This window comes from Triturus cristatus, chromosome 6, assembly GCF_964204655.1.
Source record: "Triturus cristatus chromosome 6, aTriCri1.1, whole genome shotgun sequence".
In the NCBI taxonomy this organism is placed as follows: domain Eukaryota; kingdom Metazoa; phylum Chordata; class Amphibia; order Caudata; family Salamandridae; genus Triturus; species Triturus cristatus.
Window position 1 is genome coordinate 196,980,152 of NC_140589.1, and position 25,912 is coordinate 197,006,063.

Genomic DNA, 25,912 nt, shown 5'->3' on the forward strand with positions numbered 1-25,912 from the left:
ATAGCGCACATTTGCATTTCATTCAGGCAAGCAGGCACCCGGACACGAAAGATTTTCACAGCACAGGAGACTGAATTAATGAAACTTAAGCTGTAGCATTTTAACTATCAAAATTAGCCATCCCAGGAGGGCTGTCTTTTTTGCAATGAAAGCAAACATTTTGGATTCCAGGCACAACTGAGGCTGGGGAATGCTGGCCCCCCTTCCCAGGACTTCACGACCCACTGGGGGTCACACCCCACAGATTTTATGACCTCTGGCTTAGCGCATAATTACACCTTTATTGAGAAAGAGTGTTTAGGTATCTATTCGGCAAATGTGGACTGAAAATCTCTAAAATATAGCAGTTAACATCCAAATTCTTGTGTGGTAGATAGATAGATAGATAGATAGATAGATAGATAGATAGATAGATAGATAGATAGATAGATAGATAGATAGATAGATAGATAGATAGATAGATAGATAGATAGATAGATAGATAGATAGATAGATAGATAGATAGATAGATAGATAGATAGAGCTGGATCCATATCATGTGGGTTTGGCCGAAAGTAGCCTTTTTTGGGAAGTTGTCTTCTTATCTATGGAGAATAAATTGGAAATCACAGCTCCAAGAGGAGCAACAATAGCTTTACTTGTTTATTCATCAGCATTGGATCCATGAAATGTTGTCATCCAAAAATCAATAATTATATCAATGCTAAGAGGAAGAACACCTGTTAACAAAGTTTTTGAGATCTCACCACGAGACTAAATGTAAAGATTTCAAAGTATATTAGAATATGTTTACCATAAAGAGAAGCTTTATGCAACACGATTAGGGTCAAAAGAGAAAACAACAGAATATGGAGATAGCTGATTGGTTTAATGTAAAATGTATTTTAAAGACAGCAGGATTTAGGTGCTTTTGTTTAGCATTTGAAAGAGTCCTTAATGAGAATAGTCCAATTTTTATTGATGCTGTTAACAGGCATAGCACTTTATTGTAAGCCCAGGTAAATTAAAAAATATGATGTGGATACCGTGATGTATTTATCCATTCAGAGAAACACTTTATAACTAAATACTCATGCATCTGATACCCCTCATATAAAATCTGTATATTTATATTCAAGAGCAGAACGATTTTTTGTCATTTTAGGAAACCATTTTTTTTTACCTCAAGCAAATGTCAAGAGTTGCCAAATTATACCGTAAATGCCAAGAATATGCGTGGGGATTAATGTTTCCCAAAAGTTTGCCTTGGGCTAGCTACAATAGAATAGATGTTACAATGACAAGGAAGGACAAGGTAAATAATTAAAATAATAATTTGCAATTGTTCAATTAAAAAATGGATGCGTGTTTATATACTGATACATTACATTACAAGGTCTGTTGAAGAACAGCTTCTAGTTACAAAGACTAATTGTGTTTTTGCTGTGGGGTGTTGCAGAGGAACGCAATTAACTGTGGTATATCATTCACAATCATAGAAACCTGGCAAGGGTAATTATTTATATGAGTACATCAATATATAGCGCATTACTGTGCTATGTAAAAACTTTCTGGATGTGTGTGGGTGTGTGAATATAAGTAAAAGTAAATGTGTGCATATATGTAAATAGAATTAAAAATGCTCTTGTGCTCCCTGTTTATTCTTTTATCATTTCTTCCCTTACACAAATCGTTAATTATCTGTAAATGCATATATATTTGGAAATTCGTTCTGATATTATTCTCATCTATTTCTCAGTAAAATGTTATATAGAAATTTCCATATCCTCCCATGCAAAAGTAGGTGCACATATCTGATTATCGTGTACTTCATTAGATATAGGCAAATCGATCTTCTTTGATGCTAAAACCTAAGGGGTGATTATTTTTTGCCACATTAATCTCAGTCTAGTAGTATGGTTGTAGTGTACCCTTACCATGGCCTTCATCAGCTTTTTGGAATATAGGGAGTCTTTCTCTTTCCCCAAATTCTTCTGCGTGATTTATGAGGGCATCCTTCACTGTCTTGTAACCCGCCAAAACAACATATTTCTTCCTTCCCAGCTGAACGCTGTATATTGGTCCATATTCCTTGTATAACTACAATGCAAAAGAAAGATACGATTTCAAATTTTGCATAAGTTTTATTTAATGTATTTGAAAACTTGCCTCACATAACAAATATCATAGAGATAAGAGCAAGGATACTTACCAGTATTCTCTTCTCCACTTCTTACAATAATAAAATAATTTATTGACTGAGAAGACAAAAACTCTCAAGCCAGTTAAAAGGCTGCCTTGCTTGAACAAATTGAGGAACAGTGTCCACCTATCAATCCTGCTATGGTACAAGAATATCTAAATTAATTTTGTAAACAATATTTAGGAGATAATGTTAATGCCACACAATATTTCTGACAATGATATTTGTATACAGCCTCCAAGCCACCAGCCACACTATTGAAGATCTAGACTCATTGAGAGGGAGGGAGGGAGGGAGGGACGTGTGTAGGAGTAGACGCACCAGGGTGTAGGGTGAGAAGGACATCAGCCATGGTTTGAGGAAGTAGGGGAAGGAGAGTAATCAGGAAATAACCTCCTTATTCCAATTGTATGTACCATTCCCTGCTAAACAAGGACATTGCCAGCTACACCATCTCAAGTGGGTAATGTAACATTAGATTCAGTAGTCACCATGGTTATTATGCACCTGTGGTTATTTAATCCTAATGAAACGAGTTTGGCTCTACACTTTAAAATGGCTAAATGTTTTGCTTTCTCTGCTGCCTATATTTGGATCTCACCAGGCCTGGGCCTGTTGTTCTAGCTGAGCCTTCCTGTGCACTTCTAAACTGCCTTTCATTAACTGGCAAAATGCCTGGGGCCAGGCACCAGTTGAACTTGGTGGTCTGTATAAGTGAATTACATTTTCATTAAACGTGAACCGCTCTCTTGTGCAACTGGCATGTGTGCTCCCAATCTCATATCTACCCTGGTCTGTTTTTCAAACACATGGAACAAAATGCTAATTTGAATTGCATTAATAAAACCTGCAGGTATTTGTATCCATGTCATATTTTACAAGATTATACAGATAGCTTTTATTCTGCGAGCTCTAATACAATTAACATTTTAGTTATTCATAATTTAACAGAATATCTTTTAAAGGATACAGTGGAAATTCTGGTGGGACATAACCCACTATCCCTATCACAAGTAGGATCCATTTTAAACTCAGTTCTGCTGAACAGCCACATAGAGCTATCTAAGGCCTCAGATAGTGTTTTTTTTTTTTTCCCTTCGGACAGGACATCCAACACGGAAAGAATGTTGCTGCTGGCATGCCCTCTGGTATGGCCCTCCTCCAGACAGTTTTTGAATTTTTTTACAAAAAAAATGACATCCAGTCCCGCTGACTGCTATGATAATGGTTACTCCCAACTGACATTACCCTTTTAATGCTCATTTCTGTGGAAAGCATTTAGACATTTGTAGTTTTTATGAACTTGAATATTCTTTTTAAATTCTTTGGGTCAGATGTAAGATATAGACCACTATCTTTGCAACTCCTAATAGATTGTTTCTAAAAATCTAAATTGAAGTTGGTAGGAATCCGAACCTACCTCATGAATATTAATGAAACAGGTTGCAAACTGCAACTCAATACGAAATCTCAGGGCTGGTGACCTGCTGGGGCCAGCAGTCAACCATGTGTGTAATTGCTTTTTAACCAAGCAAACCTTTATTATTTTTTTTAAATGCAGCTAATTTTTCTTAAAGAAAAAGGGACTGTGTTTAACAAGAAACTGGTATTTTTCTTGTCTGTTTAAGAGTTAACAGTGAGTCCTTGGACCACTGCCTACGTACTCTTCAACAAACTATTTTTGTTCACAATGGGGAGAGGGTCCCGGGGGACCCTGCCCTCATTTATATGTATTACCATCTCTTTGGAGGTGTTGATGAAATATCAATGTTTTGCAACCAAATTTCAGTCGAAAAACATGGATACTTGAGATACCATTCGGTATAATAAGCACCTTTCAAATAACACATCGTTATCCTTTCAGAATCCTGGAAAAAGCATTTTAACAGTACAAAATGCAGAATTGGACATTGTTTTGTACATATGGCCCCTCTTTCGTTTCATTGTATTGCCTATTTGAGGTTTAGATCCTTGACCATCCCTGAGAGTTTGTTATGAATTCGGTTCAATGAACTATTGGGAAAGGCATGCATACCAATAAGATGTCTCTTGTATTGTTGCCCTTGGTAGGTTTTGGTTGTTGTGGGAGTTCCTTCCATGTGCTGGGGAAACAGATGGCTAAAAGCAATGACAAAATGATGACATAGAACAGCTTTTATGATAGTTTAGGCCTTATTACGAGATCAGTCATTCGACAGCCAAAGGACCGTGTCTGTGACCGCTAGGAGAAGGCAGTGACTTTGGCATGCAGACCGCCGAATTACGAGTTTGCCGAGGGGCCGGCGTTGTGGTGTGGCAGTCTTGTGGTGGTGGGCAATCTATTTCTATATATATCGATGGCTGTGTGTACATTCCGACTGCATATGTGTCGAAAGCACACATATGCATGATATATGTAGAAAAATACCACATACCCATTGCAGGAGTCACAGCCATGTCGGCAGTCCCGGTAATCAGTACATAGTACCAAAGCACTTACATGGATTTTGCCGCAGAATGGGTCATGTTCCTCGGGGTGAAGATGCTGCTGTGTAGGGGGGAAATTTGCGAAAGGGAATCCACCTCAAAATCTGCTGCAAAGAACTGGAAAAGGGGTGAGTATGCCCTCCAAATCCTTTGTCTCTGAATACCTTAAGGCAGCATTCTTGCCTGCTGCGGTCGGCTTGTGGGAAAACAAACTTTTAAAACAGATGGCAATGTTGTACCGCTATACCACCCTACGGAGGCTACCTTCCCCCAACATCGACCCCGCTAGTCGGTGGTGTGATGGCAGTGCCAGTGGTTCGGTGGCGGTCTTCACAAAGCCAATGCGTTCAACTCGTATTACGCTGGACGGCTCACCGCCATTGGACTGCCACCACCGGGATGGCAGTCCAAGAATCCGCCAAACTCATAATCAGGCCTTTGTGTTACATCAGGAGGATGAATGGAGTGAAGTTTTGCGGCTGACCGAATTTGCATGCAACAACTACAAACATGTTTATTTGCAATGGAAACGTCTTTTGCTCCGCATGACTATTCGGCAGATGCTTTGTCATTTGACCTTTCTACCAACTGTGATAGTATTGTTATGCCAGATTGACGTCAGCCAAGGCACCATGCAAAACTCCAGAATAATTTACTTGCAGTCATTGACATATGAACAGCATAGTCAGGAGCAGCTATAAAAATAAAACTCTTCTGCTTTGACACACTGCACTAAGGACCAGAAGTACACAAAATGACTGGGGAAAAAGTGATTGCAAATGGCACACCAATTAATTGCAAATCAATTCTGATTTTGCAAACTGACCTATGTACTATTAAGTCAATCCGTAAAATTAACATTCACACTGGGTCGCAATTCGACTTAACTCATTACTATTTATGAGGTAGGTCAAAAACTTGCAACTGACTATGATTGCTATCACAACAAATGGTGGCCTGTGATTTCTTTTAAATAAAGTATTTCTTTAAATGTAGTCCATTTTCCCAGAGGACACATGGCTGTATTTAACAAACAAATACTTTTCTTAAACGTTTAATGGCTTTGGTCCCCTGGAACACTGCCTAGTGTTGGAATTGGGAAACAATTTCGCTGGGAACCTAAAAATTAGGGGGCCTGGTGTAGCAGAGGAAAGGGGGCAGAGTCACCTGGGGCATGGTCATGAATAGCAAAGTCTGACAGTCAAGTTATGCATTTATTTATTTTAAATATGCTTCAAAGAAATTGGCACAAGGACGAATGTGACAGTAAATTTGTTCTACTTAATTAATTGGCCACATTTAGGTTGCTTTTTCAAATATCTTATGGGTTAAGGTATCTGCTGCAGGGATCCTTATGTGCCCAGCAAATTTCTAGATATAATAGTAAGATAACTTTGGAAGTTAATGCACTTGCTGGAGAGATCTTTGTTTTGTCTAGTCACAGTTTTGACTCATAAACTGGCATGTAGGGATAGTGTACCTGCTGCAAAGCACATTGTAGTACGCACAGATCACAGATATGCATGTTATGTAGTTAAGTAAGTGGGTTGCTGCTTTTGACACACAGATCCTTTGTGTTAGTTACAGTTTATGATCAGCAGTCTTTTTAATACCACACAGTGTGCTATTAACTGGCAACTGCAAGTCATGGGTGTAGAGCCTTGTTTTTTTTCTCAATCTGTTAGTATTCTAAGTTTGCAAGCAAAGGTTCCTTTGGGTAGCAGTAAAGTATTGTTAGTACAGACAACCCCATCATTTTAAATCCTGACTTTGCTTTTTCCCCAACCATGCACCAGGGCCGAACTGGGAACTAAAACCGGCCCTGGCAAAGTGCTTGGCCGGCCCCCCGGGGCTTGGAGGTGCCGCCGAGCTCTTTGCCAGGGCCGGTTTTCGGCCATTTTTGTTACAGGGCCGATTTTGCAGCTAAGCTGCAAAAACGGCCCTGTAACAAAAACGGCCATCAGGGGCCCAAAACCGGCCCCCACCTGTGCGGCGCACCGGGGGATTGCCCGGTGCCCGCTACGGCCAGTCCGGCACTGCCATGCACTCAACATATAATGTCTCCTAGTATAGACAATATGTGACTCTTATACCTTATAACCCTCATTGTCTTATGTAACATTTTCTGTACATTGAGGTGTATGATTTAGTGTCTCTCTGTGTGTGATGTAAAGTGCTCTGACAAACCGCACTGAGTAGAATAGTTCTTAAAGATTGTTTTTTTAATAAATGCCATTTAAATCGTTATTTATGTAGTTACTCATGCACATAGATGCATCTGACATTCTCATAGTGCAAGCACAATTTTTGAATAAGGGCCTAAATTGTAAAAAAAACCTGCCTCCAAATCGTAGTTTCTCCTAAGTCCTTGTGAAGTGATAAGAAGCTGTGTGTCTTGGTTTCCTTCCATTGTATTGGCTTTAGGTATTACACTTCAGATGGATCAAAGCCAGGAAATTACTCTGGAAAAAGGAGTGTTGATAAGCCTTTAAATCAGGCTTCTGTTTTAGGCTGAACAGGAAGAGAACATAGGAAAGCCTTTTGGTTGCCAGCACGTTGCTGCTCTGAACAGAAAGCAGATAACCTGTGGGCGCTTCTGTGTTGCAGTCAGGGCTGGACTTGCCATTGCGGGCATCGGGCATTTTCCCAGGAGGCTGGAAGCATGGGAGATGGTTTTGTAGCGGTGGGGGCTAGATTTGTTACTAGGGGCCGGTTTTGTAGCTTTGTAGCATTGATGCAATATCAGCCCCCGTAACAAAAACAGCAGTGCTTCCCACCTGCAAACCCCTACCCCCCTTGCTGGGGAGGAGGGGGCTGATCTGATAAAATTGCCAGGGCTGCTTTGGATTTCCAGTCCGGTTCCATGATGGAATATCGTTAACATAAATATCGTCAGAAATAAATATCGTCACTAAAATATCGCTTACATTAATATCGTCATCCTATACTTAAACAAGGATTCACACAAATATCGATTTTTTTTTATCGACAACCTTAATATCGTTCACACTAATATCGACAACATAAATATCGACTACTACATGATCGACTTTATTTTAAATAACATGACCTTAGACATATATATCGACTACACTAACATCGACGACCTATCTGCTTATAGAAATATACAAAAAATATCGTCTTTTTATTACCAACTCGATATGCACTATTCTTTTATTTTACACACTTTTTTTAACTATTTTACTTTACAAAACTATTCACACATATAATTATTTAACGGTTTTCTAATTCAAAATAACGTTCTCGACCAATGATTTTGAAATTTCACTAATTGAACCAATCAAAAGCTACCATTAATTAACTCACTAATATAAAAACAATTATACACTTAACGTAATTTACCATTTTTGGGCCAAACTTGGAGAAAAACGGTTACCTTGCTGAGAGAAGAGAATACAAACCTACGACTACAACTACAAAACGTCATACTACACTTGAAGTAAGTAAAATCCCATTGCTTTTTTCATTCGAACTTAGCATAAAGTAGATAAACTCCCTAAATTAAAAAGTGTTCTTCTTTAGAGTGAAAAAAGAACATGTTGAACTTATCAACAACGACCAGAAACTTACATGTAAAAACATTTATTAACTACCTTATCCATGTCTACTTAGATAGCTGATAAAAATTATTTAAACTTGCTAAGTAAATGTACAATTTACTTCATATATTAACAACTACTATCATCCAAATACTATAAGTAACACAATGATTAGAAAAAAAAAATGAATGCTGCGCTAGGTTGCTGTCCAGTAGCACAGGCGCAAAGGAGGATAGTTCAGTTAATCCATGAATGTATAGGCAGCATACGTGGCAACTGCTTCCAACAAAAAATAGTTTGCAGGGCCACTAAAAGTCTCAGCCATCCAATTAATTAAAGAAAAGGAACATACGTGTTCTTCAACCATCGGAGCCTCTAGCACAATCAGAGGGCAACCGGAATGTTCCTCTAAATAGCTCATAGCCAAGAAGTCGTAGGCAGCAGTTGATATGTCCCAATTACCCAGGATACCATGCGCCGCACCACAAGCCATAATCCGGACACCAGAACAGGCCAACTCGTGAGACACTAAGGGCCTCATCAGTCGATCGAAATCCGGAACCGGAGACACCGTGTTGGTCAAGCACAAATCCAGAGGCCATTCAAAGGGACAATCCAGGCAGTGAAATACAGGTTGCACGCAGGTGAAGTAGGAATACCTGAAGGATAATCCATATGCCAGGCTTAAAGTCGCCAATGGCAGAGTACCATAAAAGTCAAGCATCCTATCACGAAGAAGATGCAGACGGGACAGGTGCTCGTGTGGCACAGAAACAGCAGCCATTCCGTAGTATGAAAAGTAAAAGCAGCACACCTGCCACCAGCGCCAGAAGCAGCGGAACACCTCCAAAGATGCTCGAGAAAATCGAATGAAAAAATGCCGAAATCACACCAAAAATAGTTTGGAAAGAGGTCACGAAGCCTGAGCCTACAAGTTTAAAAAAATGAGCCAGGCCGGTCGTGGACGAGGCATTGAAAATAGTTTGGATCAAAGCTCCGAAATGTAGGGGGAGGTCAGTATTCAAAACCGCCTGTACCTCAGTGCGCGTATTAGCAACGTGAAGGACAAATGTTTCACGAGAGGAAGTCAATGGCACCTCTTTTTGGGACAATACAGCTCTTATTCTGCTCAACTTGTTGAACTCTGCTTTCAAGGTTGGAATCGAAGGCCAGATGGAAACATCCAGCCGCCCGTGCGGGGGTGAAAAGAGAACATTATTGCAGCAGACAACCCTCTGCGATACAGTTACTATATATGAGATTCCCACTAACATCCCGCAGCAAGCTTCATTATTCAAAATTAAATAACTACTATTTGCAAGCAGCGTCAAAGAAGGCGTAATCACAGGCACTGGGACACCTCGTAGGACGCAGGCCAAAATCGGGGCTTGTACATTGCATGCACCGTGTAATTGAATGTGCCTACATACCAAGGAATGATCTGGTGTCTTGGTACATTCCTCACCCTTCAGATAAACCTCAGTTCCGTCCCTAGTACATCTATACGTAAAGGGGAGGGACCAAACCTCATGTATGAAAGCGGTGCCCAGCTGTTCATATCTACCCAGAGCATAATGTTTCATACAAGACGTAAACTTAAGAAGTGCGAACGGTAGAGTTATCAACCCGTGTATAAGCCACGTGACTGAATTGATTTCCGCCACAGAGAAAGGTAACGGTTCTAATTTTTCAATATGTAATAATGAATATGTAGCATCTTTCATGGACATAAATCGGTGCTTATCAGTAAGGTTAAAAGGAATGAATAACGATGTAGTGCTCAAATAGTCCCAAGGGACCCTCCCTGCCTTTAACGTCTGCAATGTCCATGCAAACTGCATAACAGAACGCAACTGGTTTTGACCATTATATAACACAGACATATCATCATGCACAATATCAACAACTGACGAAACAATATTATCTAATGTATAAATTCTGGAAGAGAGAGTGCTAATGCTGTTATCTATAACGGCTAAAACCTTTTCCATGCTTGCTTGGTCAATAGCTCTCAATCTTGAAGCCGCCTCAATTTGCGAAAATTTCCACACTTCGTTGTAAATAGCATACGCCCACCTTTTGGTTCTGCCACCCACAGGACCTTTAACAAAATAATTCAAATCTATTTTGTCATGTAACTTCGATAAATGAACTTTGACAGATGCTAAGGTGGAATGTCGCAGCCAGGATTGACATAACTTTCCCACAGAATATGTAGTTACAGTATGTGACGACTCAAACCGAGGGTCTACGCGTTCCAGAGGACTAAATACCCTTTTGATCAAAAATAAATTGTAAACTCAGGGAAAGTTCTGGATAGTAAACCATAATAAATTACTATTCTAACTCCAATCTAACATAAGTCAGGGAAAGTGCTGGATAGTAAACCATAATAAATTACTATTCTAACTCCAAACATAACATAACTCAGGGAAAGTGCTGGATAGTAAACCATAATAAATTACTATTCTAACTCCAATCCAACATAAGTCAGGGAAAGTTCTGGATAGTAAACCATAATAAATTACTATTCTAACTCCAATCCAACATAAGTCAGGGAAAGTGCTGGATAGTAAACCATAATAAATTACTATTCTAACTCCAAACATAACATAAGTCAGGGAAAGTGCTGGATAGTAAACCATAATAAATTACTATTCTAACTCCAATCCAACATAAGTCAGGGAAAGTGCTGGATAGTAAACCATAATAAATTACTATTCTAACTCCAATCCAACATAAGTCAGGGAAAGTGCTGGATAGTAAACCATAATAAATTACTATTCTAACTCCAAACATAACATAACTCAGGGAAAGTGCTGGATAGTAAACCATAACAAATTACTATTCTAACTCCAATCCAACATAAGTCAGGGAAAGTGCTGGATAGTAAATCATAATAAATTACTATTCTAACTCCAAACATAACATAAGTCAGGGAAAGTGCTGGATAGTAAACCATAACATAAGTCAGGGAGAGTGCTGGATAGTAAACCATAATAAATGACTATTCTAACTCCAATCCAACATAAGTCATGGAAACTGCTGGATAGTAAACCATAATAAATTACTATTCTAACTCCAAACATAACATAACTCAGGGAAAGTGCTGGATAGTAAACCATAACAAATTACTAGTCTAACTCCAATCCAACATAAGTCAGGGAAAGTGCTGGATAGTAAACCATAATAAATTACTATTCTAACTCCAAACATAACATAACTCAGGGAAAGTGCTGGATAGTAAACCATAATAAATTACTATTCTAACTCCAATCCAACATAAGTCAGGGAAAGTGCTGGATAGTAAACCATAATAAATTACTATTCTAACTCCAATCCAACATAAGTCAGGGAAAGTGCTGGATAGTAAACCATAATAAATTACTATTCTAACTCCAAACATAACATAACTCAGGGAAAGTGCTGGATAGTAAACTATAATAAATTACTATTCTAACTCCAATCCAACATAAGTGAGGAAATGTGCAGGTTAGTAAACAATATAAATTTTTCTATCTAAATTATTTTTTAGACCCTATTCCCCTATAATACCAAAATAACGCTTCTTCAATATTAATTTAATATTTTTTATTAATATTAAAAAATAAATTTCGTGTAAAAATTTTAATTTCGATGTTAAATTTTGATTTCATGATAAATTTCTAATTTAATAATATTTTATACAATTTTTAAAGACTACATTTTTAAATTACTACCCACCCTAATCCCCTATAATACCAAAAACCCGCTCCTAAAATTTTTATTTGAAATTTTTCAATTTAATTACAAATTTAAATTCGTAAACAATTAGAAATTTAAAATTAAATTTTAAATTTCTTAATTATTTTCTAATTTGTTTATATTTTATAATAATTTACTATTCTAACTCCAATCCAACATAAGTCAGGAAATGTGCAGGTTAGTAAACAATATAAATTTTTCTATCTAAATTATTTTTTAGACCCTATTCCCCTATTATACCAAAATAACGCTTCTTCAATATTAATGTAATAATTTTTATTAATATTAAAAAATAAATTTCGTGTAAAATTTTAAATTTCGATGTTAGAATTTGATTTCATTATAATTTTCTAATTTATTAATATTTTATACAATTTTTAAACACTACATTTTTAAATTACTACCCACCCTAATCCCCTATAATACCAAAAACCCGCTCCTAAAATTTTTATTTGAAATTATAAAATGTAATTACAAATTTAATTTGGTGAACAATTCGAAATTTCAAATTAAAATTTGGATTTCTTAAATATTTTCTAATTTGTTTATATTTTATAAATTTTTTAAAAACCAAATTTTAAATTACTACCCACCCTTATCCCCTATAATACCAATAACCCGCTACTAAAATTTTAACAATTCTTTTGTAGAAAATATTTTTTAACACATATTATTACTAGTAGGAGTTTTGTAAGTTTTTAAAAAACATAATACATATTTTTTTATAAATGTTATAACAACTTATATTTTTCTGTCGATATTATATAAAACGACATTTTGATCAACGATATTCTGTTCATCGATATTTTTTTATGACGATATTTTTGTCATTCTCACGAAACGATATTTTTTACAAAGATATTTTCTATTACGATATTTTTCACAGTCGATATTCTTACCACGATATTAATGCTAGTCGATATTTTCCCGTCGATATTCTATCTTTATACCTTCCAGTCCATCCCTGGAGGCAGTGTAGGAAAATGTCACCAGGGCAAATTCAGCATGTTTTACCGATCGGATGGATTCCAGATCTGATTCAGGAATAGCTGCCGGGATGAGGATCCGGCTGGATCCCCTGATTGCCTGCACTGCCACTAGCTATCGCACACCCTGTGATTTTGCATATCACAGGCGCTGCAATCACAAAATGGCTGCGTACATGTGGCAGCCTATACGAATACCACACATTTATTCCTGGATGAATTTGGCTGTCGGAATTTTGAGGGAGCGGTGTGGAAATGCAATATTCGGATTTTCACAGCTTGGACTTTGGAAAAACTTTGTAATATTAGAACATTATTCACTATTCCAAGTTGCAGAACTTGTAATTGGAAGTTAGTCTCACACTGGGCAAATAAAGCACCCTGTGGTTGATTTTGTTTTAATTTTTTCTTCACTGATGGTAAAGGTATGCTTGCCTATGCATGAGAGTTTTATACAGAAAGAACATGTCTCTCAGTACAAGAGCTTTATGTACACATAGAATAGCAAACATGTTTTGAAGTCCTTGTTTGACAGTACCACGTGACTCATTCTCTAGTGAGAATGTATGCATGTTTGTTGTTGGACTAGACTGTAAGATATCGAACTGGCACCATACAGTAACATTTTGTAAGACCTTACTTCGGGAAAAGAAACAGAGACTGCGTGGAAGTTCATACACTAATTGTACAGTCTAGTTTTAATGAATAAGCCCTGTTTATGAGTGCAGGACTAGTAATCGGAATTATGAACTGTGTGAAAATTATCTAGCTTTCACAGTTTTCTTATAAATTCTGTCTAAATTTTTCAAGGAAAAAGACCCGTAAAAAAGGCAAACATGCAAAATCTGGTGTGTTAAATACTGATTCTGCACGTGATGCCTCAATTCAAATGTAAAAAGTCAGAATCAGAGGTAAACACCTCACACAAAATAGATTTTTATACATATGGTAAATGCTTCTGGGGTGTTGATCAGAAAATTATCTGTTAAAGTTACCTATAGAAAGTTAAAGGTGTAGAGTTGTTATCCTAGAATCGCCCTGCGAGTGACATTTTTCAAATTCAAATTGGTTCATTCTGGTTTATGTGACTTCATGCAATAACCACACTACACACTGTGGTGTTAGTCTAAAAGGCCATTTATTAGGACAATGTTGCTCACACACGAATGAACTTTAATAATAATAACAACAAATTCCAAAATATGAATCATTGACATAACCCAGACAGTTAAATTCTTCCTGCACCACTCACCCTCTTCCACGTCCCCTGTTAGAGCATACAATTTGTTCCACTCTCCCTTTCCTCTCTCTATCACTGACCTCATTCCATCTGCCCAAACTTTCTTTCACTCGCCCTTTAAACATCCTCCCTTGTAGATCCTTCCCTTGCTCATCGCATCCCGTGCACTGCCATCCGTTCCCTGTGCACTCTTCCTCCCCCCGAGGGATGGATATTCACACATGGAACTCACCACCCCCCAAATTACCGCCTACCACCCAAAACCTGCCCTAAACTGGCAACAAATAACAAAGCATTTACCACCCTTTCTCCTACAACATGTAGGGTGTGTGGGAGGCCTAAAAAAACTGTCTCCCCGCCCAGTGGTCTTTAGGTGTCAGGAAGAGCCTGGATAATCCTCTCCTGGCACCTTCATACCCTACCTAAAACCCGCCCCTCCCCCCTAACTTGGCCTATCCCCCACCCTGTCCTATTGGCCCTGCAACCTTCACTTCCCTCGGGGACAGACATTGTTGCAGAACATGTACTTAAACCCTTTTGCTTTTCTTTGCACAGGCCACAGCCCTGTGGTGTTCACTGACAGCATTTAATGTACTGCTGCAGATTTTTTAGAAAAAATATCAAGCTTCTATGACAGGTGGCTTTTCTTGTCTATCCTGTTTAAAGTAAGTAACTATGTAGATTTGGAACTAGATGTTGGTGCCAAGTAGTTGTTGACTGAAATCTCAGATGCTACACCGCTGTCAGCTTCATTGTCCATGCAGATGAAGGGAGCCAGCATTTGTGGCAACAATGGCATACATGAGCTAGCATGAAAACTGGCTCCCTTCCAACGGGGATGTGTCATTAAAAAAATGATGATTTACAACTTTTATGTGTGCTGCATTAAACAGCACATATAGAAGTTACTAAACCCCTTTCAGATTATTTATGTGTGGGAAGGGACACCTTCCTGCACATAAACAATCTTCCCCTGCAACGCAGGTACCCTTGCATATGGCGTTAAGTCAAGGAGGCTAACACCACGTTCCGCCACTTCATCGTAGATATGCCCCACACTTTTCCTCAGACATTTATATCAGTCAGTCAGTCAGTAAATGCTTCATTTGACTTTAAAAATAATAAAATCATAAAAGCACAAAATACAATAAAAACAAATCATTTGAGATTTACATTAAAAATACCTTAGTAAATACAGCTAATCCTATTATACATAATTTTATGGCACAAGAGTTAACAGGTTAAACTTCTTCTTTCCCTCAAGATACTTTTCAAGAGCCCCGTCATTGCTCCAATACAGTACACATTATCCAGTAGTTTAAAAAAAAGAAATGCCGGGTGAGATTGCTGCCAACCTCCCTGCTTTAAAATAGTCTTAATCCATCTAGCTCTTTCTTTAACATAAAATTAGCAAAAAAGAACAACGTGCATTGTTGTTTGTGATGCAACGTTGTCACAAGGACAGTGGCAGAGATTCCTGGACCAGTCATTTATAGCAGGAAAAGAAACCAAGCGATGGAAACAATAAAATCTAAGCCTTGTCAGTATAGATCTATCAAATTCCTGTAAGCAGCACACTAAATAGAGCTGAATAGAATTACTAGACAGACTCAGTTGATGCTGAATCACAGAATTTTTACTTATCTCTGCCATTAATATAAGGGATTCAAAATGATTTAAGCATAAGGATTTAAGCTCCTTTCTTGATAAAGTGCTCATAATGTCTGGATTAGAGTATAAATCAGGTCTACATAAATCATGCGATAAATTACTTATATAGTTTAACCAGGGGTTTATTTTGGCCTGATCTAATCCCATAGAATCTTTTATAATCTCACAATTCAGGCCTAAACTAGGAGAGGTCCAAACTCTGTGCCAAAGTAAAATTATATGGGAAATTCCCAGTTCATTATGGCAATTAAAAATGGAAGAACTCCGGGGAACGGTTAAAATGAACCTTAAAAAAGCGTTTCCAACCACTTGGATTGACGAAACGTCGTGAAACCCCAGATCCCCGCCCCATATATGGCAATGCTAATGCATTTTGCTTGGTAAATTTTCAATAATATTCCCGGGGGCCTTTTCCCCATTTTTCTTGAAAAAAGCATCAATGCCCCGGCTGACCTTTTAAACAAAAGCGTCCTTCTCTTAACCGCTGGTCCCCAGGAACCCAAATCATCCAGTAAAGTTCCAAGATAAGAAAAGGTTTTAGTTGATTCAATTCTGCCGTCCCCCGTACCTAGGCTTCTATACTTATTCTTCCCCTTCCCACAAGACATCACAAAAGTCTTTGTAATATTTATTTTTAGACCTCTGTTATCCATAAAATCAATATAAGTTAACAGGGCTCTCTGAAGGCCAAGCTGGGTTCTGGCCATTAGCACTGCATCATCCACGTAGAGAAGGGAGACAATCTGCTGGTTCTTAATTTTCGATGAATCATTCACCATGGCCACCAATTCCTCCTCCAATGCGTTGGTATATAATGAGAAGAGGAACAGGGCCAATACGCAGCCTTGCCTTACACCCTTCTCCACACTGAATGCTTTAGTGCACTCTCCCTTTAATCCATACCTCACCTGAGCTGAGGCCCCCAGGTATAATTGTCTCAAAAATTGCACTAAAGGAGGGTCGACTTTTAGATCCTCTAAAATACTCCTTAATCTACTATGATCAACACAATCAAAAGCGGCAGTAAGGTCTACAAATACCACAAATAATTTCCCTGCCTTGGCTTGAGTATATTTCCCCTGTATCAGGGAAAAGTTTAAAACCTGCTCAATAGTACCCATCCTCTCCCTGAACCCATATTGGTCCCGACTCAAGATATTATTGTCCTCGGCCCACTGCTGAAGTCTACTCAGGACAACCCTTCCTGCAATTTTCATAAAAGAATATAAGAAAGAGATATGACGATAACATGCTGGGTTTTCCCGGTCCCCTTTTTTAAAGATTGGTATTATCACAGACTCCGACCAGGATTTAATGAACCCCATAGCACAACAGGGTTCTAAAACTTGGGTTAACAATGGGGACCAAAGCTCTGTTGTACTTTTATATAAATCAATCGAGATCCCGTCGGGGCCTGGGGCTTTACCTCTTTTGCTCTCATTTATTGCCACCAGCACTTCGCCATGTGTAAAGTGGATATCAATAGGCGTTGAGTCAATAAAGTTACCGGGTAAAAAAGGTTCCTGGGATAAGGTGGTTTCCTCATTGCTCTTATTTCCGTACACTTTAGAAAATAAATGTACCAATGAATGCTCATCGATCGCTATCTCAACTCTTGCTTCCTCTTCTTTAGCAAAAAATGGTGCCTTAACTGCCTGCCTAAAATAGAAACAATCTCTACATAAGGAAGCCTCATATAAGTTATTCCAGGCTAGATTTTTGATTTCTTTCTTGCGATTATTCCTAGCCAAGTTATAGGCCTTCCTACAGGCTCTAATTTCCTCGTAATCCCTCTCTGCTTTATGAAGGGCAGCCTTTAACAAGGAATATGTCTTAGAACACTTGTTATCAAACCACCCCTGATTTTTATTGGGTGGGGCCTTTGTAGGGCGATTCAGCAAGTTCTGTATCACCGAGGTAAGTACAGAAAATGCATGCAGGATGTCCCTATCAGATGTCCCTTCTTGCAGACACTCAGTGATGGGAATTAGAGCCTTTGTTATAATCTTTATATTCAATGCTTCTGGGTCCTTCCTGCCCCAACTCAGGGAGAAGCTATTTTGGCGGGCCAGTACGATATCTTGAGTCCAAGCAAAACTGTTCATGACCGAGAATGTACTCTTAATTGGAAGAAGAATGTTTTTACTTAACGGCAAATGGTGGCTCAGGCCATTTGGATGAATACAGAATTGATCAAACCAGTTAGCATAGCGATTTGGAATAACAATAAAATCTATCAGAGAATTAAGTCCACGACCAATGAACGTGGGACCAAACTCAACTGGAGGTGAGCACAGTGTGTTAGCAAAGCCTAAATCAAAGGTTGCCATCACTTCGTTCAAACTTTCTCCTCTATCTGAGTGAGAAAAGTGGGCTGCATGGGCATTATAGACTGTATCAATATCCCCAAACCCACATTCAGATTTTCGGCAAATACTAGTGTTAAAATCCCCACCCCAAATCGTAATCACATCCTTTCCTCTAGAAACAACCAATTTAGTTAAAAAATCCAGGAGGCTTTTTAGTATACCTACAAAATTACCCTTGTCAATGTTGTTATAAAAGTTAATAATCACCACCTCAATTTGCGTGGAGAGGTAGATATTGACAATATGATAATAAGGGGTCGACTTTAATGTTTTTATCTTCTGGACTTTCATCATATTTAAAATATAAATACAAATCCCCCCTTTATGCCTACCATGTACTGAACGCAGAGCAGGTGTATGATATGTTTTAAAGCCGTCAATATGCAATGCGTCCAGTAACCAAGTCTCCTGTAAACAAAGAATGTCAAAATTGTTGATGAAGTCTAGCCATAACTGATTATCCACCTTAGATTGTAAACCGGATATATTCCAGAATACCACTCTAACATTTCCTTTAACAGAGTCAGTTAAGGGGACGGATTCCTGCTCACTATTACCCTGTCTCTCCAACTGCGGGTCAGTGACAAAACTATTTACTGGACCTACAGATGGTATTACTTCGATAGTATCACTGTCCTTGATAGAATCGTTTAAACCAATTTTTAAACGGCCTGCTGAAGGCGGAACAATTAAGTTTTGCTGACCCGGTATGCTATTAGAGCTAATAAGCTCATAGGACTTAGAGGTCAGGGAAATTTCTGTGCCACCCCCACACAAAATGGCATTTATACCTTTAGGAAATTCCACAGAAATTGCTGGGAAACTTTCCTAGTTTGAACTTTAGGTGCCCAGCACGGTCGTGGGTAATGATTATTAGTTGAAGCCATAAGTCAATCCACCTCCTCCAAGGAATCTAAGGGCCCGAACCTATTTGAAACCTCTAAATTGCACAATAGGTTCCTATTGGATAAGGATGATCCAAGTGGGGTGGGATGATTTTCAAACATTCTTGGGCAATAAAAATAGCCTAAAGGGAAGACGTGAATGCCCTCAGCCGTGAGGTTTTTCGTGATGATTCTGGTTAAAATTTCATGAACTAAAAGAGGGGATCCCAAAGAAAAAACAACGCAATCCCCTTTAAACATTTTTCTACTGTCGCCCACCCACGGAACTCGTCTCACCATTTTAAATGCGGAGAACATCTCCTGTGTCAGACCTATTTTAGCACCCAAACAATGAATAACTTTATTCCTCAGGTAACAGTGGAACGTTTGCCAAGATCATAGTGTAAGGCACCGCAGCTGGTGGGAGATTTAAACTATGAACGATTATAGGGGACTCTTGATTAGATGGCATACCAGTGTCTTGAAAGGAGCTAGTGTGAGATTGAATAAAATCATCCCTCCTTTCTTTTGTACCAACGACACTTCCTCCCCCACTCGCCTTTGCTACCCTATACGAATGACCACTAGGGGCTGGCTTCCCCACAGTTCTAGTACTTGAGGGTCTATTGGTATCCCCCATCAATTTTCTTTGATTACTACAATCAATAGAACTGGCTGGTAAAACCTTCCTTGTACTTTTATCTTCACCATTTCCCTCACTTATCTCTGGTGGTATAATAATCCTTTCATTAAGGCGCCCTGTGATGGATACCAAACCTATCTCAATTTTATCCAGTCTCTTTGCTTGAGTATCAATAGATTCTTTAATCAATGTAGTTAAATCAGTTAGCATACTCATGATTCCTGAGACATTATTGCCAGATTGCCCTTTACTTTTACTTTTGCTACTGGGACAGATGTTACGATCTTTTGCTTTAATAATAGTAGGGGTATCCAGTCCCTGTGACGGCCTAGATTTAGTTATTAAAATATTAGTAGCGGTAGGGGATACCGCCTTATGAATCAAAGGTAAAGTGCTGTTAGACATATCTTTTTTCTCAGAAATACAAGCCCTTTTTGGTGGCGGCAATGTTATATCTGTATCAGTTAACGAAATCTCATCGCTACCAGTCTGGACGCATCCATTCTGTAAGTCCAAAGTCGGCGCATGGGGATTTATTTCGCCCCCAGGCGATGTATGCTTAAGGGGGACAGGTAAATCTTTATGCAAAGCCTCTTCTACGTTACATATTTGTTTTTCTAAAGCGCCTACAGCCCCCGTCAGATATTTCATTTATGACATACTGGGGTCTTTTACCTTAGGACGTTTTTCAGTCAAAGGTACATTCTGCAGTTTTTGTTTGCCCATGACGGAAACAACAAGACAACCCAAACAGCACTAGCCCCACACACAGTGTGTCATACACAATGTACCGCTACAGGGTTATCAAGCCTCCACAATAATGACTGATTCGCAGGACACATGCAATATATTAGGTTACCATTGTGTCGATTGCAGGTTCAATAGTCCGAACAGTCAAAGGACGTAGCCCTGCCCAGCCTCTTTCGGCCACTGACGGCCAAGGACGGGCCCGCCCTTGGCCCAGGCTCGCCCGGGCGAGCCCGCGTGCGTCCCGCGGGAAGCCCTTCGGCGATTTATGCGCCGGATGGCGCGCTGAAGGTGCGCCGTTCCTGGCACGTCTGCAATGGCCCCCTGGGATATGTAGTCCTTTGGCGGCAAGCGTCGATTCCTCGTAGGTGCAGTCACTCACGATTACAGGGCTGGGCAGAGTAACGTTTCAGGAGGAAAAGATCAAATTGATGAGAGCAATGGCCGGGCGTCCTATTTATATCATTTTAAATACATCTAGAGATGTTTATCTCTGCTGCAGGAGATAGAAGAGATAATTTTTCTCTTGTTTCCTCTATTCCAAACGACCTTCAATTTTCAAGGTGACCTTGGTTTTTGTTAATAACTTTCTCACCCATGGGCATATTTACAAGGGCATTGGGCCACCAAAGCTTCACTTTTTACGGAGCTCTGGTAGCGTAGTGCCCTGCTCCATATTTACAATGTGGCACTGAGCCACTTGCGTGGCTTAACGCCACATTGTAAATATCGTACCCTTTCACACAGTTTTCTGCATCAAAGGGCTGTGCAATGGGTGTTGCTGTGGGGGTTCCAGTGCAACACACCATGCATTTTGACGCTGCCCCAGATTAACAAGGATCTGTACATCTGAGTCAGCACCAAAAACGAACACCATTGAAAATTAGACATTAGAGTTCCACAACGCGGAGAAATACTGTTATTTCTCCTAGTTTCTTGCTCTTTCTGCAGGACATATAAAAGAAGCAAATTGCCTTTAATAATTGTATATGTGCAGGAAGATGTCCATTCCTGCACATAATAAATCATCCTTGCAACGTAAGCACCCTTGCACCATGGAGCAAGGGTGTCTGCATTAGCGCTAGGCAGATTTTTCAGCGCCGGCGTAAGGGAAATCACAGGGGTGCGCAGTATTCTTGTGTATATGACGCATCCATGTGTTTTTTAAATGACTCAGCATGGCACTGCTAAATTGCTAACAGCGCTGAGCCATTTCTTTATAAATATGCCCAGTTTTAACCCAGTATTTACCAGCAATCAATTCCGGCTCCCTCTTCACTGCACAGTCGCCTACACAGGCCTATCTCATGAATGTGAGCCAAACAAGGGGGTAGTAGGCCTTCCGAGGATGGCTCCCAGTGTTAGATGGTGAGTCCGATTATAAAGCATGCACCTCTATGTGGGTAAGGGTTAACCATCCTGTCAGAGACGACTGTTCCAGACAGTTGATATGGGCATTTTGTTTTATTTCTTCAAAGGATACTACAGCTGGATTTAACGTTTTTCTCTAAACCATGTAAGGTGCTGACTGACCAGTCCTGGCACAGAAGTGCAATGCTTTTACTGATGATGTGGACATGTGATCAGGAAAAATGCTATCACTCAAAGTGCAAGAGGGCCAGTGGCCGACCAGTTCTCCCATGCTGTATTCTTTGTTGGGCAAACTGTGTATGACAGATGAACAAGCAAATATATGAAGAGGACTGACCAAAAGATTTTTCCTGTATCTGTATATGTATATGTATATTTTTATTCCAGTTTTTTAGTTAATGAAGGTGGTAAGAAGAAAGCACGGGTTATTTCATTTTTATAAACTGTAACGTAATAAAACAATGAGAAATATTTTAAATAGATGCAAACAACACAGTTCAAAATAATTTTTTTGCCCTGTGAATTATATAATTCTTCCTTCAATAAATACTCTACCCCAGTCATTCTTAACATTTTGACTTCTGCGGATTCCTCACTTATAGGATTTCACGGGTCACCACTGAATCATTATTGGGAATCTGAAGACCCCCACTGAGTCATCGCTGGGAGCAGAGGACCCCGGTCTCAACAATTCTGAATACATGAGTCGCAGGACAATTTTCAAAAAGACAGACACAAGCATTCATGAAACAAATATACAAATTATGAAATATTTTATTTAATCCAAACAAATATAAAAAAATTCAATTGCAAATTTAATGGGAAGGTTGGAGCTTTTTGAAATTCAATGAGGACATCGTCCATATTGTATTCTGTTTGATGCACTTGCACTGCTCCCACAAATAAATCTGAGGATACCAAGCTAAATTTTTGTCTCCAATTCCAAATTGCTCAACATATACAGAATGCTTAATTTAAAAAAATGTTTTTGCTTCTTTAGTTATATATGTTTTACTAATCTGTTAATATTATTTCATTTTCTAAGCAGTTGTGGACCCCTTGAGTAAGTGTTGCAGACCCCCCACCCCCCAGAAATCCCCACACCACGGGTTAGGAACTGCTGCTCTAGCCTGTTAAGGTTAAGCCATTGCCTGGAAAGATGGCAGCTTGTCTTCCAAGCAATGAGTTTAGACAACATGGTCCCACCCACATACAGGCAGAATTATACTGCGGGTGAAAGAACAGCATGACCTTTTTCCCCGCTAAATAAGTATAAAACAAGTATCTATTCCTGTGAAGATTAAACTGAAGAAAATGTTTTGCCAACTAATTACAATCCTGTGAGTGTGATTGATCTCAAATATTTTCATTCAGCTTTCAGAACCAAAAAACTAAAAAATACATCTATGACTGTATTTCATTTTCTATAAACCATAACATGGTCAGACAATGAAAGTCGAGTTAAATAGAGGCAAAAGCAACTCAGTTTATCAAATAGCAGCTACCCATTAAATCGAGCTTTCTTCATCCTTGGGGAATAAGGTGATCTGGCTTGATGACCCTGCAGATGCTTTCTGCTTCTACCAAATAAATGAAAGTGATGTGAAGCTTAAATCATTTCGTTTTCAATAGTTTATGGCCAGGTTCCACATGGAACACAAAAAGGAAAACTGAGCTCTGCTCCTCTGGTGTAGTCAAAAACATTTTTCAGGCGTTGGAGCACTCAATTGTCTGCCTACTGTCCTGAGAGACAGATAACATCCAGATACAAGTATGGGAAATCTAAGAACTGGGCAGCATATGATAATATGCCTTCTCTTGTATATATATATGTATGGGTTGCAAGTCTTTGATTGTAGACAGCCATGGCATGATGGTGCTCAAGCCTGTAGAATGCTGGTCATGGCATAAAGGTATTAAGTACTTCTTGGCATAATGAGGGCATCCATAGGTTAAAGATGACCATCTGAGATATAATGCTAGTCTTGGCATAATGATGATAATTATTTGTATGTATACTATGGGGATCAACAACATTATGTTGTTTGATCCCCTCACTATAATTATTAACATATTGGTGAAGTGCAAGGCCTTATGGGTCTCACTCCTAATATAAATTGACCAAGATATAATGCTAGTATTTATTAGCATATTGCTGACACCCTGACTCGTGGCTCACTCTAAGCACAATCGTGATTGTGAGAAATCTGGGTCAGAGCATCTCAGGGCAGTCCAAAGATAGTGGTCCCCGACTGTAACAGCTACGGTTTTGAGGTTCTGCAATCCTCGGTGTTAAAATGGGGTTTCTGGTTGGCTAGGGTAATCACCCAAGCCAGGCAGAACCCATCACTCTAATTAGGGTAAGGGAGTTACACACACAAGATAACCCCTGCTCACCCCCTTAGTAGCTTAGCAGAGCAATCAATTTAATCCCCGAGGCAATGTGTAGGCATTTGTGCAGCACACCCACACACCAGTCATACACTAAGCACACAACAAAAGAGACTCAACCCAAGCTTATACAAAACTATCCTTTGTATTATACATAAGACGCATATACCACAGTCACATAAATCAATACTCGCTTTGCCAACTAGCCAATAGTCATCACATCACATGAAGTGCACTGAAGAACATACTCATAATTTGCACAGGTCATAAATCACTTTGTAGTGTATGTAAAGCACATTAGGCCACCGACTTTATGTAGCATGCGTAAAGCACATTGGACCGTAAGCACCAATATTGCAGACCACTTTTCGCACTTGACTGTCAGGGTACAACAGCAGACCAGTCAAAGGCTTATTCAGGGAGGTGCAGTGGGCTAGAGACTGAGAATTTAATTACACCATAAAAATACTTAATAAACCGATGTTCGATATGTGCATGTTTTTTTAAATAAAAAGTACTTTATGACATATAAAACTAAATGCTATGTAAAAAAAGTATTTATATTTTGATGGCAGGTGAAAATACCAATAGGTTTTGAGAACCTGCGATATGAGAAGTAGCGGGTCCTGATGAAGGTGGTCTCTACGTTTTCTTATGCCACCGAAACTCGTTGACCAAGTCTTTTTGGAAATCCTACAATTATTGTAGTAGCTCCCTTTTTGGGGGTTATAAAGACTGTTTTACAACTAAAATGCGCTAATTGGGACAACTATTGAGAATGATCTACAGGATGTGTATGGTATGTGGATGTATGAATGAATAGTATGAATGTTCAGTGTTCTCTTCCTGGGTTTTTGTTTTGGAAAAATAAATTGTGTATTAGGGAATTGACATGAATAATGTGTAACATATAATGATGATGTCATAGATTCATTTATATGTGAAAAAAATCATATTATATTTAAAAAAAGGATAAGATAAAAATATAATAAACAAGAGAAAAATAAATAAATTGAAGTGGTGTATTGGTGTGATTCGTTGGTTAGCCCATGTTTGACTTAGATTTTCTATCAATTTTTTGATTAAATATAAGAAATAAGAATACAGGTCTTGAGGGAGCATTATTTATTACGTTTAAAATACCAATAGGCCCACCTGAAGGACCTCGCATTCTACCTGAAGACACGCAAAAAGGGTCACAGTCACCTAATAACCACATAATTGCAGCCTAGTATCCCTATCTCACAGAATATTGAATGGTTTGCCTTCACATCTAAAAATACAAGATATACATTTATAAAAAGTCAGGCATATTGGTCTATTGGCTTGCCATGCGTATCCCTGCCAGGATAGAAGACATTCAGTAAATATGGAACACATCTGGGCCAAGTATGGTCCTGGTGCCAGGCATAGCATGATCCATGACAGTCCGTTTTGGTTGGGGCTGAGGAAGTCTTGAGGTCTCCATCAAGGTCTCATAAAATGTGGTCAAATCCTGACAGACATTTTTATTCCCACAAGCATAACAACACACCTGATCTGCCAGACCTTTGGCAGACATTCAAGGACCAGTTTTAGATTGCTCCTCTCCTACCCCTGCTGTGTGTCCAGTGTAACCATCAGCAGCATTCATCGATATCTTCTATAGCAATCAGAGA

The 25,912-nt window shown here is 39.0% G+C and overlaps 1 protein-coding gene across 5 annotated transcripts in view; it reads right to left on the minus strand.

Annotated features, from left to right (window-relative positions):
• LOC146816630 (cytochrome P450 2K1-like) overlaps positions 1-25,912 on the minus strand; it is a 504,791-nt gene that overhangs the window by 402,594 nt on the left and 76,285 nt on the right. For all 5 annotated transcript variants that reach the window (XM_085610503.1, XM_085610501.1, XM_085610504.1 and 2 more), the window contains one exon: positions 1,917-2,079. In XM_085610503.1, the coding sequence (XP_085466629.1) occupies positions 1,917-2,079 (163 nt within the window). The remainder of the gene's footprint in view (positions 1-1,916; positions 2,080-25,912) is intronic.